We start from the raw sequence: 18,819 nt of genomic DNA, 5'->3' as shown, positions 1-18,819 counted from the left end.
ACTTTTTAAATAGCATGTCATCATACTGACCTGTTTATGATAATGCTATACAGTAATCTTGAATGCTCTTTATCAAGTATTTCCAATCAATGAACAAGCATTTAAATTTACTTAGATTGTTTTCATTACAAGGTTTTAAGTTTCTTTAGATCCTTTTTAACTTATTTCAACAATGATTTGATAAAATGCAAATGTCTGCAATCAAATGAAGACACAGACAGATAAAAGGAGCAAAGCATGTAAATATATTAAGCCAAGGAAATAGTTCTCTAAAACAACTGAGGGTACGTCTTTAACAAACAGAGCTGACTATTATAAAATAGATAAGATGCCAAAGGATCATTACCCTAAACTGTAACTATTTGCTACATAAAATGACCCTTTGGCTTCCAATTTTCTATAGACAGGAAGTGGGCTCAGAAATGATATAATCTCTAATATACTTATTAAAAATAGCCAACCAACAAAGATACTGAAAAATAAAAAGCCTATAAGACCACAAGGACCCTGTGCCAAACTCCCCAAGGAAAGTCATAGTAAATCTGCTCTACTCCCCAGGAAGAGATTCTTATTTAATCTGTCCAGTGAGATTTTAAAATTGCTACATATTAATGATAGCTATGTGTCCTTGATTCTTCATCTTTTTTATTTAGAATGCTTAGAGTAAATACTCTACCTCTTCTCACCATTGTATACTAGACATGCTAGGTAGAAACAATGTAGGTTTTAGTCCTACTTCCTAAGGTCAAAGGTACTGTAGCACATTATTCCACTCTTATCACCTAAGGATCCTAGAATTTTGAGTTTGAGGCTATAGCTGGATGGATTGTTCAGATTTTCTTCCATGAGGAAAAGATATGTAAACCTGTCTATGAGATGGAAACTTTTAATATTTGGTGACTAAAAGAGCGAAATGTGGTATGTTAGTGCTATTCACCAAATATTTCCTGCTCCCTCCCTTCCGGGTTCATAGCAGGATCTTACTTCATGAACCCATTATAATTGAGTGGACTCATGTGGATTAAAATTGGGAATGGGTGTGTGATTTCCAGGGTAGAGTATTTAATATTGATATAAAATCTCCCAGGGCCCTCTTTCACTCTGCAATGATATCTGGTTATATTACACATTAGAATTACACTATCAGTATAGTTCCCAGAGTGAGTGAGGACAATGCAAGAAAGAGCCCCAAGACAATCCTCAATGTATATAGATAGTGTGAGTAAAATATATACTTTTGCTGTCTGAAGTCAGAGAGTTTAGGTCATAACCAAGACTATCCTGACTAATATGTGCCTTCTGCCGTTTTACAGTTCCATGAACTAACTTACTTCTCTTTTATTTTTCTATCTATTCAAAAAGTTATATACTTCATGCTTCTGAAACCCTGGTATTTCACCACCAAAAACAGTGTAATTGTTATATCAATTCCCCATGTATTTCTTCTTCCAAGCCATTTATTGAAATGACATTTAAAATACTTACTAGAACTGACCCAATCTTGAGAACAGGGTGGCATATTTATAAATCTCCATTTAAAGTCTATGCCTAATTTTGTTTCTTGATCCTTAATACATTTTCTGCCCATGAATAAAACAGGTCTTTTAAATAAAGTTGATTTAATTTTCATCTACTAAGTCTATATTATTAAAAAGTGTTGCTTCAGACCTCTTATATACACATCTTATGACACATCTATAAATTCTCTTCAACTGATTGTTTAATGCATAGTAGCTAATAATTTAAGTCTTCTAACACATTAAATGAAGAAAATTTTTAAAATTCAACAGAAAAAATCAAATAGAAACTAATGCCTACATGAAATGAAAGGTATCTCTAACACATATAAGTGCTTTAAAAATTCAAATGTAATTTACAAATGCTGCCTCACTAAAAATCATTACAAGTAATAATTCATTCGTCCATATCTTTTGCTTACTATTTAGTGAATACTATTATTACCCAGAAAGTAACATAACAATAATCATTAATGCAGGGGAGACCCACATATCTTAGACCTTTAGTCCTATTTTGAGTCTATACTAAAATTCTCAAACTTTGAGTTTACATAAGCATATTTTTTTCTCCAAAATACACCAAGAAAAAGTAAATGGAATGAAACTGAATAAACAGTTATGGAGCTCTCAAGGGAGGGAAGTCAGAAGAAAAGTATAAATATATAATGGATATGCACTTTTATTACCTGAGCATTTAGCAGTTCCTCACACTTGTGTGCTTGTTTCTCAATTGCAGAAATGTACTGTTTTTCAATAGCTTCTACTTGTTGCTTAACTGAGGACTGCAGTAGTGCCTAAAAACAAGCAAAAAAGTCATTTGGATCATAGGCAAAACTTGGAATCTACTGTTGGCGTGAGAACCTTCTTGACAGTTGTACATACTGAAATAAGACACTCTCTTGAATTACAAAATATATATTTGTGAATACTGAAACACATTTATATATAACACTAATTTAAGCTTTCAGTTTTAGGTTTTCCTATCGCCAAGATAACAGTTTTTTGGCTCAGATGTTCCTTCCACACACCTTCTCTTTAAAAAAAGGCCAAGTCATAGAAAATGATAAAGAGGGTGAATGGTTCTGGTAAATATAAATTAAGTTCAGTGAAGACCACACAGGATGAGGAGTATATGAAAGTTGCTGAAAAAAAATAAAAAAGAAAAAGAAAAAAAGCCAGACATATTTCACTGGCTGACAAAACTCCACATCCTCTCGGCACACTGTAATATCCCATGGGCCAAGCATGATCTTCAAGACCACAAGTCAAGTAAAAGCAGATGGAAACTCTGAGCAACTTCAAACATAAAAGAACTGCCCCCCAGGAAGTTCACACCCCTAATGTGAAAAGGTATAAGTTGAAGTGCATAAGTCAAAACCTCAAGGCAGTATTCATAAAAAAGTAATAAAACTTGGAGACTGGACATATTAACTGGATAGCATAAATGCTGGAACTTAAGTCAGTTAAATATAAAGCCATCACCACTGTTCCAAGGAAAGCCAAATTAGCATTTGAAGATGTTCTACCCACTCACTTCCTTATTGGAGATGCTGAAAATACTATCATCTTTTTCTCGCCCACTTTTTTAGCTTTATATGTTATAATCAACGTGTTCCCAATAATATCTTGTATGCTATTTATAAATCCTAAATCATTCTATAAAAACTCTAGCAAATATTCTATTTTTAAAAGTCTATCTGGATAATAAACTACTCATAATCAAAATAGTAAGTTGAAGAGACACAAGTCTCATAGAAAACAGACCGTTGGCACATTTATCAAGAAAAGAAAAATTGGCTAAATCTCTTAATCTCTGTTTTGAAAACAGATTTACTTGGTTGAAAACAACATGCATTAGGTGCTAAATAAATATGTATTTTTTAAAAAACTGAGACAAGCATATTTTTTAAACCTCTAAACAAGTCTCAAAATTTTGATAATTAACTTTCCTTGCAAATACTAGACTGATGACACTACTACTACAATTCAGTAGTTTTCACTATGAAGCTGCAGAATTAATAGTAAATTATTAAAGAAAAATAACACTCTGACTGAGGTATAATCAAAATATAAAGAAATGCTTACTAGAACTGCTTTAGCCCTTGATTTACACAGTATCTTCTAAAGATTCCACAATAATTCATCTATATAAGGCACTGCAACTTAATTATTTTAACCTGTTACTAAATAATATACAGCCAATTTACCTTTGGCAAAATATAATATACTATTGGTCAGACTTCAGAAAATTTAAAGAATGATATAGATATAAATATAGATATAGACAATTCCCTAGGAATAAGGAAAAACTATGAAAATAGAGTAACTGATGTCTCATTTTAGTCCCATTCAGTCATTTAAATCCACACATCAAAAAAAGGACACAAAGACAGGTACCTCATTCTCATTCCTCATTCTCTCTCTCTCTCTCTCTCTCTCTCTCTCTATCCATCTATCTATCTATCTATCTCTCAGTCTCTCAATCTCTCAAAGTTCATGCCTGTAATCCTACCTCTAAGGGAGGCAGAGGCAGGAGAATCACAAAAGGCCAGGAGTTTGAGGCAGCCGTGAGCTATGATCACAACACCACACTCTAGCCTGGGTGACAGAGCAAAATTCTGTTATCCAAAAAAATAGGGGGAAAAAAAACAGAAAAAAGAAAGAGAAAGATTTTTAAAAAGTCTTTCTTCATTAAGCACAGTCTAAATTTGAAGGCAAACATTCTCTTGATAATCACACACCACAGGGTGCACATCAGAGAAAGATGTCCCAAGCCTCCCTATAAGGCTCAACACTATACACAGAGAAGATTAAACAGATCAAAATAGCCAGAGCATAAAAGTTAGAGTTAAGAATGGAAGTAAATGACAAAGGCTGGAATGTGGAAAATTAGGCAGGTGTCAAATGTTGAAAGACCCTGTAGGCCAACAAGGAGTTTAAAAATTTGGCCAATACTACTCAACAGTAAGAATGTTGGTGCCACAGTCCAAGCAAATGAGGTAATTTTCGAAAACTGTCCCTACCACCAGATTAACCATAATGGACATACTTACAAAAATATATTGGTACTAGCCACTTACTTTTATGGCTCACTCTATTGTTAGATAATGAATATTTATATACCAATGTGATATACCATGATTATTGCTTTTACACTTCTCTCAAATTTTAAGTATAAAAATGAACATTAGTTTTGACATTTCCTGATTTGTTGTTCTCCTTTGTAATTGTCCCTACAGACACTAAAGACAAGAAAGGCTTCCTTAGGCTTATACACAAACTATAAAAAGATAAATGAAATAATAATTTCATTTTTAATCTATTTTAAACTATTCTCAACACACATTAAGACTCTCGTGGTATATGTAGGCAGAAAAATTCAGATGTATATAAACATATTCCACATAAAAATTAATGCTATCAAGGGCAGGGAATGTTTCGATTTCAACATATTTAGGTCTTAGCCACAGTTTCATCAGAGATTTGCAATATTATCCCAGGGGATTTAACTCGCCAAACGTGAAAAAAACTATTTATCACACATTAAGATTTATTTTAAAGGTATGAACAAAAAATGTACGTCCCTTTAGTACCAGAACTATATGTAACTCATTTATACATCATGTACAGCTTCATATAGTCTCTTGTACATAGTCAGCCCATATAACAGTCATTTGGTGATGATCCTTGTATAAAAATTGATATAAAAAAATATTACTGGGGCAACCCTTTCGGGTCCCCTCCCACTGTGGGAGCTACTCTGTCCTCTCAATAAATCCTGCTTTCTCACTTGCCAACTGTCCATGTCTCTCATTCTTAAAAAAAAAAAAAAAAAAATTATCAACAGTATCAATATTGCTGAAAAGTTAACTAAGCTTCAAATTACAACTACCAAGTCCAATTACCAAAAGTGTTACTAAGTACACTGTACACTTAATCCCTACTACAGATCACAATTTTTAAGCTATTATTTTAGACAAAATATATTCATTCTTGCTGGGCATGGTGGCTCATGCCTATAATTCCAGCACTTTGAGAGGCAGAGGCAAGAGAACTGCCTGAGCCCAGGAGTTCAGAGAACAGCCTGGGCAACATGGTGAGATCCTGTCTCTAAAATAAATCAAAAAATTAGCCAGGTATGGTGATACATGCCTGTTGTTCCAACTATTCGGGAGGCTGAGGTGGAAGGATCTCCTGAACCCAGCAGGTTGAAGCCGCAGTAGCCATGAGCATCCCACTACACTCCAGCATGGGCGGCAGAGTGAGAACACTGACTCAAAAAAAGAAGAAATATCCATTCTTTTTTACTCCACAGGTTCAATTATGAGTAAATAAAACAGTGTGAAGGACTATGTAAATTTTATAATTATTAAACTCATAAGAAACAAAAATATTAAGTATAGAAATCACATCACCCCAAATATTAATACACATAAGTAGAAAGTAGATTTACATTTAGTGGAATTAAATATATGCTGGAATTTGAATGCAATAAATATAGTCAAAGTGGATGATGCAACAGAGCCTACAGTCCATTGTCTCAACAAATTCACAGTTTTTCTTCTCACTTGAAATAGATCAATTGTTACAGTTCTGATTTCAGTCTCATTAAACTAAATGACTTGTCCAGATTTGCAGAGCAGATGAGTCTAAAGAACCAGATGGTTGTCAAAACATTAATATATTGGTATTTATTATCTGATTCTAAAAGAACACTATATAGCTAAATGTAAGCACTAATAATTAGATTATTTTGAAAGTCACAAAAAATTAGCTATCAATTCATTAAATCACACTTTACAAATGGAGATAGGTATAAAGCTTTGGAGCATGATAGAAGCAAAATGTATGATAAAAACATAACACTACAACTAGAATCTAAGCACAAAAAAGGAATCTGTATTTAATTCACTCATATACCCAATATATCTACAACAGTGCCCGACACATAGAAGATATTTGACAAATACGTTAAATAACTAAATACATTAATTATGATTTTGGCAAGCCCAATTATCTGCCTATTCATAAGGAAAATATTTAAACTTTTATGTTAATTACCTCTGTAATTATACACTTAGTTCAGCTTATTGAATACTGTACATAGACAAAATAATTGTTAAAAAGTGTTATCTGAAGTCAAGCACAATTTCACCTTTCTCGGAAAAAGATCACAATTTGCTTTACAAACATCTATTTTCTATCTTTTAAAAAATGTTATTGCTATCTTTTTTCTTACTTTTTCTATCTTTTCTCATTTCTAATTAAAAATCAACTGAGCAAAACTGAAAGATATCTGCAAAATGGATGTCAAAACTGTGAAGAAATACTTTTGTTTTTTCTGATACAAACCCTCTTTTTGAGCAAAACATAACTTCAAAGTTTACAAAGACATTACATCGTTAACATGTCTTAAAATGTTCCCACAAAATTGCAAACCCATTATAAGTTGGTTATTCAAAGAGAGCAATGTCTGAGACACTCTGGTAAAAATGACTCTCAGTCCCTTCACGGAATCATTCACCTATCCTCCTCCATAAGCTTTGCATACCTGCCTTTCAGATAAAGACACAGACATGGTCCCAAATCACATGAAAAAACACAGTGGAATAAATCATTGAATCCAGTCCCATCTATTTGACTCATTGTTTACCTTAGCCATTCTAACCCAATAAGGCAGATTTCTCTTTTCACAAACTAAGAAGTTATTTACATTTTAATCAGTCACTCAATTATTTATTCAACAAACATTTCTTGAGTGAATTCTTTATTCCTGTCACTGTTCTAAGTACTGGGGATACAGAGAACAAAACAGACAAGGGCCTAACCTTCCTGAGTTTACATTATTGGCAAGGAAATGGGGAAGGCAAGGAGGACAAGGAAGAATTGAAGGCGACAAATAAATCACTTCTGATAGTGTCACATGCTATGAAGAAAATAAAAACAAAGTGAAAGAATAGTAGAGGAGAAATTTTTAAGAGAGGGTAGTCAATAAAGGACTCTCTGAAGACATACAAATATAATTAAGATGTCATATGTGAGGAAAAACCTAGCCATATATAAAGTCTGAGGGAGGAAAATTCCCATGAAAGAAAATAGTGCAAATTCCTAGTGTAAAAATCAGGCTGATAAGTTCAAGAACTATTTAAAAAGGGCAGTGTAGATCATATGAACCAAGAAATTTTATCAGATGTTATAGTTGCACTGGACTTTTTGTTCCTTGAATATGTCAATCTCCTTACCACATAGGTCTTGCTGGGTTCTATGCCTGAAAAGTGAATCAGAGATCAGAAAAAGAGGAAGAGAGTCTTGTAGGACCATGGTAAGGTATCATTTTAATTTTAGTCTAATTGCAATGAGAAACCACTAAAGGCTTTAAACAAGAAAATTTCTATAATGACTTTATTTTTATTTTTTATTTTATTTTATTTTATTTTACTTTGAGTTGAAGTCTCACTCTGTCGCCCAGACTGGAGTGCAGTGGCCGCTCCTGGCCACCGCAGACTCAACCTGCTGGGCTCCAGCGATCCTTCCGCCTCAGCCTCCCAAGTAGCTTGAACTACAGGCGCACGCTACCATGCCCGGCAAATTTTTTTTTTTTTTTGATTTATTGTAGGGATGAGGTCTTGCCAAGTTGCCCAGGCGTGTCTCGAACCCGCGGGCTGAGGCAATCCACTCACCTCAGCCTCCCAAGCGCGGGATTATAGGCTGAGCCACCAAGTCCAGCTTATTTTTATTTTTTATAGAGTAGTCTTGCTAAGTTGCCCGGGTTGGGCTTGAACTCCTGGGCTCAAATAATTTTACCACCTTAATCTCCCAAGTAGCTAAGACTACTGGCACGCACCATCATACCCAGCTTAATCTGACACGTTTTAAAAGACTTCAAACAATGCTGCAAAATACCAAATGCTATTAAAATTTTCTCCATTAATGGGCAATTTATGAGAATAAAAATATGTAGCATTGACTTGTGTGGGGTGCATGTAGAGGAATAAGTCATAAGCTTATAATTAATGTACCATGCATGAACTTTAAAAAGTATATACCATAGATTTCAAGGTAATGTAATTATCCTCTCTAAATAAAGAGTTAGTTTTAATAAGAACTATATGAGTTTATATTTTTACATGTCCTTACAAGAAGTGCTATAGATATACTTACTACCAGCATATCTACGAAGTGATAATTACTTGAAATTCACTTGGACACTTTGTCTACTAACATATAGTTCAATTTATCATGAATTGACTAGTAATAAAAACTATTTTTAAAAAATGAAGAGCTGGGCTCGGTGGCTCAGCCTGTAATCCCGCGTTTTGGGAGGCTGAGGTGAGTGGATTGCCTGAGCCCGCGGGTTCGAGACCTGCCTGGGCAACTTGGCGAGACCTCACCTCTACAATAAATAAAAAATTAATTAGCCGGGCTGGTAGTGCATGCCTGTAGTTCCAGTTACTTGGAAGGCTGAGGCAGAAGGATCACCAGAGCCCAGCAGGTCAAATCACTAAAGGCTTTAAACAAGAAAGTTTACTCCCAGCCACTGCACTCCAGTCTGGGTGACAGAGTGGGATTCCAACTCAAAAAAAAATGAAGAAATGGTATCCAAATGATGGCAGCAGACGAGATTTGGCTCTGAATATTGCTCTTGGTTACCAAATTGTCTTACTTCCCAAAGACTACTGCCTAAATAAAGATATATTTTGACAATCTGAGGCTCTAAAACCTCAACCTATAGCTTTGCTTGTAATTGCAAAAGATAACTGACAGTTTGATTTAATTTATACACTCACACACATGCTCACACTCACATAACTATCCCCTAAAAGGGCTTTAGATTAGTGAGTCAATAATCCAACTGAGGCACAGATGTAGTGTATTAGAGGAGAAATATTAGGTATCTCTGAAAAAAGTATTTAAACATTTTAGACAATTTTGTTGGAATACAAAAGAAAAAATGTGATTAAAGTCTATCATTAAGAGGAGCTTTAAAAGTGCAATGCTAAAAAAAAAAAAAAAAAGTTAGGGAATATAATTCTCTGGTGCAAAGACTTCAATCTGCATTTAAAATTTCCATTTACTCAAATCTGGCTCCAAATTCAAGTCCAGCTTCACGGTTTCCTGCAACACAGCCTGGCAGAAATTAGGCAACATTCAGACCCTGTGAGCTCAATCCTTGGGGAGAATGAAGGGGTATGTTTCTCAAAAGTAAAAAACTACAGTTGTCTGAGGAGTCACAGAGACAGAAACTATTACCTCAAATTTTGGAAAAACTGGATTAAGAAACAAAAGATTTCTCTCTTCCTTAATTTAAAAAGGGAAGAGAAGTACCAAGATCATTTTGAGGCTGCTGAAAATTTATTCTGTTACAGATCTCAAGCATTTGAAACTGCAGTGAATCTCAGGTTTTTCTGTGTATTTGAATTACAGTACAGTAGTACTATACAATTCAAAAAGGAAAATGTTAAATAATGGCTGCAGATCTAAACATGAAAATTCAATATGGTCTAGCCATGCTATAAAGTGCTTTGGAGGCTGAGAAAGTCAAATAAATCTTCAGGACAGAGGAAATCATTCCTGTTGGCCTTGTTGTTAAGGGAATCTAGTAACATAAGAGTTGTTACCTCAAACACCACAAAAGTCTCCCAGTGAAAATTTCTTTTGTGCCATGGACAACACATTAAAATTAAGAAGTTTCTAAAATTAAGTACAGCACAGAGACTCTGTAGGTCTGCCTTCCAAATACTTTAACCTTCTGAAAAGTTGCCATATGGATATGCTTCTCTCTCAGATGCCACAATATTGTTCCTTGTGACTTGAATAAGAGCTACAGCTTCAGTTTTTTAAAAAAAGAAAGGAAAAAAGAATTCTGACTGAAACAATCTCATTATAATCTTCCATAGGATTAAATAAAGCACCTGGTTATTAATACAATAAAGTCCTATGGATCTCATTTTTTGAAATGTAAAATCACTGACAAGGGGGAGAAACTCATTTACATGTCAAAAATATTTGCTTAAATACACATGTATTAACTTCCCAAGGAAGCAGTATATTTTGTTGAATAGAGCCCTGAATCAATCTTTGAATGAACTGGCTTTTATCTCAAACTCCTCCTCTGTTTGTTTATATGTGTTTGATAAAGGCATTGTGTTTATGTAGCAGATTCCTCATCTCATAAATGGGGAGAAGAAAAGAGTTTATTCTCTGCCAATGATGACAGAATTCTGTCAAATTATAAACATTAATATAATTTTTTCATTAATGGTGATATTTTGACAGGATTGTTCTAACAATTTGCTGATTTTTTGAGACCTAAATTCCTCACCCTACAGAATATGTAAAATTTGTACTATGTGGATTCAAGTTAGGATCAACATTATTTTTTAACCACTAGAGTTAAGATAATTAAAATATCTTCCTCCAAATTAATTGAGAACCATTTATCAAATACAGATTTCAAAGATTAGAATTATACCTCATACTGAGAAGTCATCAACATTAAGAAACTAAATTTTCCTTTATGTTTTCATTGATTCATAAAGAGAATAAGTTTGTGAACTTAGGTAACAACTGATACTTCCACTAATTTATTTTCAATTAAATGGTAACATTAGGCAAGACATGGTGGTTAATGCCTATAATGCCAGCACTTTGGGAGGCCAAGGTGGTAGGATCCTTGAGCCCTGGAATTTGAGACCAGCCCAGGCAACATAGCAAGACCCTATCTCTATAAAAATAAAAAAAGTTAACATTAGTATATTATAAAAGCCAATATATTAAAAGTGACATATAAAATATGTAAAATCTATTGGTTTGGGCACCAAAATACTAGAAGAAATGTAGTCTCAGAATTGTTGCAGGTGCCAGAGGTCCCCTGCATTGCTAAAACTCTAGCTGGATTGTGAGTTAGGAGGAAGCCCCAAGAAAGGAACAAAGTCATGAAAGTGGCTCAAAGGAATTGTTTACCATAGTAACCTCAGGATTATACAATGGTACAAATTAGTGCTTGCTGGTTTGATATTAGCCCAGATAGGGTTGTTAATCTGTCAATTATTAATTGACTGATTACCAAAAAAATTGGCTACATGAATCTTCTATTAAAACATCCAAATAGGGTTACCTTTGAACTTGGTACTCTGACTAAAATGAACTAAATTAGACTCTACATAATTTCTCAAATAGAATTATTTTCTTAATGGTGTAAAGCAACTAGACAATAAATTCACTGAAAATCAGCAATGTGACAATTTTATGCATATTATCCCATCTCTGTAAAAGACAAGCCTGGGGAAAGAGAAGACTAATGCCCAGAGAACAATGGGAGCAAAATTAATTTTGATAATACATAGTTCCATATTTTTTGTATTCTGTATTGTATGCATTTATTTCCATATCAAAAATATGGTATTTTAATAAGGGAAATCATTATATACCCTAATAATTTATCCTTGGTATAAAATCAATATTCACACATATCAAGTTTTCTCAAAGTTGATTACCTAAGACTATGGAGATTAAATAAAAAACAGCCCTCCATTTTGTACTAGGCTGCAATTAGAAACAGACATGTTAAAATGCTATTCTCCTAAATGGTATTATTACATCTCTGCTTTTCTTCTCAGAGTATGTGTTTTATAGTTTGGAATAAATAATAAATTTAACAATTATTTTCTATGTCTTTTTAATTAGGAAAGAAATTTATAACTAAAAGTAGACCCCTACAGACCTTCATCTTTACAAATAGCTATTTTGCATACATATCTTCAACTTGGATTTAGAACACTCAATGAGTATAAAAATATCCAATGTTCATCAGTTGATTTTCTTTGCCTGTTAAAACTATGGTATGGGGCTTTTCACTAACTTGAATACTGGTGGCTGATAAATAAATAAGTATAAATTTATAACACAAACATGTATCAATATTTTTTCCTAAAATACAATTAAATAGTAATTTTCAAGTACTATCTATAAAATTTAAAAGGCTTGAATCTAGACAAACCTTGCTGATGATTTAGTTAATCAGAATAATGAAAGGTTAATGATTATATAATTGATATGTTGATTGGAATAGTATAGAAATGTATTCATTACAGATACCACTATATAATCAATCCTCAAGCATTATTATTGGATAAGCTTAGATAACAGAAAGACTCAAAAAAACTTTCAACTCTATCAGAACATATTAAGCCTTGGTGGGAGGCTGAGGCAGGAGGATAGCTTGAGGCCAAGAGTTTGAGAACAGTTCAAGCCTCAATCCGTTGAAACGGCTGAAACAATATCATTATAGAGCTCAGAAGATACTAACAATAAAATAAGCCTGAATTTTTTTATAGTTATAAGAAGAAATCTGTAATAAATCAATAGTATTTTGGTAGAATAGAACTGATATCGTTATAACTTTCAAGTCTGAACATTATCACAAATATTAACTTGATATAGCATAAGAAGGAACCCATAACATTAAAATGCATTTTAGAAGATGAAAAATTACTGAAAAGGGAAAAGGCAGGTCTTACATATCTTGTTAAACAATTAACTAAATAAACTCTATTCATCTTTTAAAAATTTTTAGATTCGGAGTTATTTTTAAAAGTCTTCTATGCAGTGAAAACTTAATATTATTGTCCTGAAGACAGAATAAAGTCTTCCTTTTTACTCCTTTGACAATGAGGCTAATAATCCAGTCACAATACAAAGGCAATCTTTAAATCTATATTAGAACAAGTTTTTTTGCAAGGTTTCCAATGCCTTTGGTTTTGGCCTGGCTAGAAAAACCACAAGAATAGCCTTGCATGCAAAATTCTGGCTTAACCAGGATACTCAGAGGCACACAAGAGTTATTCTCAACTACCAAATCTTACTCAATTCTCCACTGAGGTTAAGTTTGGTGGGAGGGATAAGAAAAGACAAGCCAAGTCCTTAGTTCCAAACCAATCACTGTATCTAGCATGACGGTAGGCCAAACTCCATTGGCAACAGCAAACATTTTTATTTGTCCAGGAAAAATCTGATCATACGATAAAAGCTGGAATTTATGCGAATTCTTGTTCAATCAAATAACTGAAATTATAAATTTATTTCATAGCTTTGGATTAACAAAATGGAGGAATTCAAATAAAGATATACTGTCAGTTCTCACATATCTTAATTTTTACTATTCATCTCTTTGAACAAAAATTTAGCAATATCTAATCAAGGCAAAATATCAAAAGAAGAGAAAATGAAGTAGTTTCTCCCTCCTTGGAAAAGAACTTTATACAATACAAGTAATTCTACACCCTGGGAAAAAAATTGGTGTCCTAAATGTAATATGTTTTCCCTTATAAAACAGTACAAACAATTCAAAAGATCAAATAGAATACTAGCAAGTGGATGCTTTTGAAAAATAAGAATACAATGGTGAAGTTATATTCAGGTTGGCATGTAACACTTGTCACATTGCTAAAATCCAAAACATCCTTACCAAAAGGTATGTAGGGCATATCTGACCTTTTTAGAAAATGCAGAGGACCAACACTCTCAGTAAAACAAAAGTTGGGTAACAAAGAAAATTAGTACAGTAAGAATTTTCATCAAGATAATTTTAGAGCAACTTAAGTTTATGTAACAACTTTGCATTATTTTCTACCAAAAGTAGCAGAAATTTCATGTGCCTAATAATTTAAAATGTATTAGTATATGCTAGTGTATGTGATATCTGAATACTAATATTTGAATATGAGAAGAGAATAAATTATTATCAAAAAATTCTCTTCATAAAATGCTCTAAGACTTTAGAAAAGAATCTGCCCATTCCTTGCTTTCTCATTAAAATAATCAAGTGTTTATTTAGCACTATTCAAGTGCCCAGTATTGACTGGGTTTTTGGCATCTGGATTATAATACATATAATTAAAGATTACCTATTTAGTCAAGCTTCAGAAACAAAGACTACAAAAATAAAATGGATGTGTGTATCTATATATTTAGTTGTGGTGGAGAAAACTTAACATGAGTAGGTGTTTATAAGAACAGATTCTTTAAACGTGTTCCATTTGGGCAAATGTGTACAAACAAAACACTGGAGAAGAAAAAAAAGCACTAGAGTTTGAAAAGAGAGTATAAAAACGCTTCTAGTTTCAAAATAAATGTGATGATCAGTAGCTAATTTTTACATCATCAAAACATGACACAGAGAATGTTTAAGCACCCACAGATGGACCAAGAGACATATACTATACCTTTAAATCATTTTAGCTATAAAATATTTGGTGTTTTCATAAGAACATTAAACCAAACTACATTTTCTTTTTTTGTCTTTTTCAGGCCATTTTTCTCATCAGCATTCTTCCTAATCTGTCAATTATGTAAAACAAAATTCAATAATGTTTTATTTCTCCTGTCTAGTAGTATTTGCAAAATGTCTAAATCCCTTAAGTTTATACAAAAACAAACAGTGTAACTTAATTGAAAAAATAAACAAGATGAGGCAGAACCGAGAAAATAACTTATAAACACCACTACCAAACAACATTTTTTTTAAATGTTGTATATATAAATTTCATAAGGGAAAGTCATTTTTCTAACTGATCTATCTTAAAGTAAATACTACGTTTAAAAAAAGGCTGTTATCATTGCCTTGAAAAGAAGATACAGTAGTAAAACAAAAATTTTAACCTAAAAATACCTCTATATCTTATTTGTATCAAGTTGGAATTTTTAATTAACTGAGCTCAAAATGAGATAAAATAAAAACAACATGTTGAACTTAATTTCTTGAGTGCTTTCCATTCACTATTATAGTGTGTTAGCAGGAATTCTGACTTTGAATTTTAACATACTGATTGAGTCAACTAAATACTTCCTTTGGAAAATTCTTTCCAAAAGTTATTTAGGATAAAACGAAAAGTCATTTTGAGAATGGGTTAGTATTTAAAGTGACTTTACCTCAAGCAGTAATGTATACTTTATTAACTAAATAGATGAATACAGAGATATTTCTGAAAAGAAAAACAAGAAACAAACACATCTATGCAAAGGAATAGTTTCTCTTCTAAAGGACAAGGCATCATATTCCTTAAGTTATAAAATTACATCTATTTTAGCAAATATGCCTGTATTTTTTCCATGTATGACTTTCTTTGATAGTCCCTCTGCGCTACTATACCAATCCCCCATTATAAAGAAATTTTTTCTTACTGTGATCACTTATCCCACATCAAGGAAAACAAGTAATAAGCTTTTTTTTTTTAAGCTTTATGTAGGACAAATTTTTGTTTCTTAGTTACAGCTAAAACTCACTTTTTCTTAACTTTCAAAAACAGCGAAAAGTCCATCCTACACTCATTTAGTTTCTGTTAGAGTTTGTTTCTCTCATCTTTCTTACATGGAAAAATTAATCAGTGATTTCAATGGAATATAACAATAAGCAAACACTCACATGAACATACACCCATACAACTTGGGCAGAGTCAATATTAGGTGATAAAAATTAGAAAAATGGTAACAGCAGCTGAAATAGAATAGATTGATAGACAAACAACTATAAAGGGAGAAGACAGTGGTTAATAATATCCTCTGCTAAGAGTAGCCGAGCAACTTACAGAACTTTTAAAAAATCCCAGGCACCTACACCTTACTTACATCTACAGATTCAAATTTTCCAGGGAAGAAAACTCTTTGTATATGCGTTTTTCAAAAACAACGCAAGTAATTTATTATGTACTGTAAAAGTTGAAAATCAAAGGATTAAAACAACTTGAACAATGACAACTGCACCTTAAAACAAAAAAGCAGCATGCTAGTAGAACTACTCATTATCTCACCAGAAAAAGATACACTGCATTATAAATAAGATAGTAGTCTTAGCCGGGCTCGGTGGCTCAGCCTGTAATCCCAGCACTTTGGGAGGCTGAGGTGAGTGGATTGCATGAGCCTGCGGGTTCGAGACCCGCCTGGGCAAATTGGCGAGACCTCATCTCTACAATAAATCAAAAAATTAGCCGGGGCTGAAGTTCCAGCTACTTGGAAGGCTGAGGCGGAAGGATCGCCGGAGCCCAGCAGGTCGAGGCTGCAGTGGCTGGGAGCGGGCGCTCTGGGCGACAGAGTGAGACTCCAACTCAAAAATAAAAAAAGATAGTCGTCTTTGAGAGAGAAAACTACAGACATTAAGAACTTGTGAAGTCTGAGCCAGTGAATACCTTGAAGAATGACAACTTAAAACCCAATTAAACAAGTAAAGGAAAATCTGATGTTGCTTGTAATAAAAAATCTTAGAGTTAGCATGCTCCTATAGAAAGTCTTCAAAGATCTACATTTACCTAACTGTTACTGATGATCAGGATAAAAGATTTTTAAAATCATGACATAAAAGAAAAAATTAACATTAAGTAAACATTATGGGAAAAGTTGGCATATGAGGTTCATAGGTTAGTTTTAGGTTTTGCTTTTTTTCCTGTACTTTAACTGAATTTCACATGTCCTTTTCATCACTCTGTGATGAGCTATTTTCTAAATGAATAAAAGAATGCTGGCTTTTAAACAGGACCCCAGTATTATAAAGGAGTAGGCCACCAACTCTCTCTTAAGCAAAAACCTCTAAAAAGATTAAAATAAGAATCTGATTGTATTATTGTGTAAAGTAAACAAATTAGTAATCTGCTATGAGATAATGAAAAGGCATGGCAATCGCTAAGCTAAAAAAATTGAAATGTTAAATATAATAACGATAATAGCTAATATTTATTAAGCGCTTAATTACTAGCCATGCAATATTTGTTTTCACACTGCATCCCCACAACACTCCTATGAACAGGATTGCAGGTTCCATGGTTTATTCCCTCACTTACTAATGAATAAACTGAAATTATTTAAAAAAAAAAAAAAAAAACGAGGTCACAATATTAGTAACCAGCAGAGGTGGGGCTCTGGTCCAGGTCTGCTTGACTATAAAAATCTATGCTGTTAATTATCAGCTCTACACAGTCCCAAAGTAGAGATTCTGGCAGGTATACATAACACTGCTTCAGGAACTCATAGAATAAAAGTACATAAATTATTATGTAGAATCACTAAAGATAGAATAAGATAAGAATATTAGGCCCAATAGTACATAATAACTTTGTCTTAAATGTGTTTAAAACATAGAACTGAGTTAAAGATTTCCTTTAGCCAGCTCCTGTAGTAAATTCAAAACTGTATTAACATAGTTATTTACTCAAAGGAAGTAAATTCCAATTTGATGACGTCAGTTAATCTCTTAAATATAAGACAATTTAAAAGTGATTCAGAATTTTAATTTTTTGTGAAAAAAGATTAAGTCCTTACACAGTTTATTTCTATTTTTAAATTAGAAACTGCTGATCATATCATTTGGGAACTTTAAAAAGTGCTATTTCATTTAATGGTGGTAGGTATACACAATATGCTAGCAAAAATGTACTGAAAAGTTTGGAGTATTTTTTGTTTTTATCTGACTGCCCATGTAGAAAATAAAAATGGCATTTTGATTACTAAAGTTTACCTACACAATGACCACTTTTATACCTAACCCTGAATTGTACCCCACATCTTTAAAACAATAACAATAATAATATTTGAAGCCATAGTAATTGATTAAAGCAAAACCCCAAAATATATTATAAAATTCATGAAATGTGCAATCTGAACAGTCCTACATTTTAAAAAAAAATTAGAAAAAGAAATCAGCAAAGATCTTAGTGTTGAGGTACTCTTATGTGACAAGATTTTAACAAACCTTTAACTCTTGTCAATACAATGAGAATAAAGAGACTGTTATGATGCCTAAATCTTCACTGATACCAGAATAATCATTTTTAAATGAATAATATATATAACAGAGTAATTAATATTTTAATTTGAAGTAAAAAAAAATAAGAGAGGAGGGTGGGACTTCTAGAATGGTAATGTGAAGTACTGGAGGAGAATCTCTATCCCCACAGTGTCATCATTAAAGGACAAATTAGCAAAATAATCACTGAAAGTCTCTGGCTACTGATCAAAGGGCCTATAAAAAAATTGAGAGGCATTTATTCAACAAAATGTACAGAAACTTGTAGATTGCAGCTGGGAGAAGAAAGAATAGCTTGAATAAATATTGATAAAATTGTGCAATCTGAAGAAGAAAAAAGATGAACAATGAAAAAAAGAATAGAGTTAAAAAATATAAGGCCCCATTAAACAAACCAAAATATACATAATGAAAGTAACACATGAGAAAAGAGAATAAAAATAGGAGAAAAAATATGAACGGTGGAAACCTTCTAAAATTAATGAAAAACAATCTGTACAAGCAAAAACT

General features: G+C 32.8%; 1 protein-coding gene across 1 annotated transcript in view; it reads right to left on the bottom strand.

Annotated features, from left to right (window-relative positions):
• Positions 1-2,203: 2,203 nt before the first annotated feature.
• CCDC91 (coiled-coil domain containing 91) overlaps positions 2,204-18,819 on the bottom strand; it is a gene marked incomplete at its 3' end in the record, with an annotated part of 196,195 nt that continues 179,579 nt past the window's right edge. The window contains exon 9 of the mRNA XM_008062511.2: positions 2,204-2,311. Coding sequence (XP_008060702.1) covers positions 2,204-2,311 — 108 coding nt within the window. The remainder of the gene's footprint in view (positions 2,312-18,819) is intronic.

Source organism: Carlito syrichta, unplaced genomic scaffold, assembly GCF_000164805.1.
Source record: "Carlito syrichta isolate Samal-C Ts95f unplaced genomic scaffold, Tarsius_syrichta-2.0.1 Scaffold305730, whole genome shotgun sequence".
In the NCBI taxonomy this organism is placed as follows: domain Eukaryota; kingdom Metazoa; phylum Chordata; class Mammalia; order Primates; family Tarsiidae; genus Carlito; species Carlito syrichta.
This window is presented reverse-complemented; position numbering and strand designations above follow the sequence as displayed.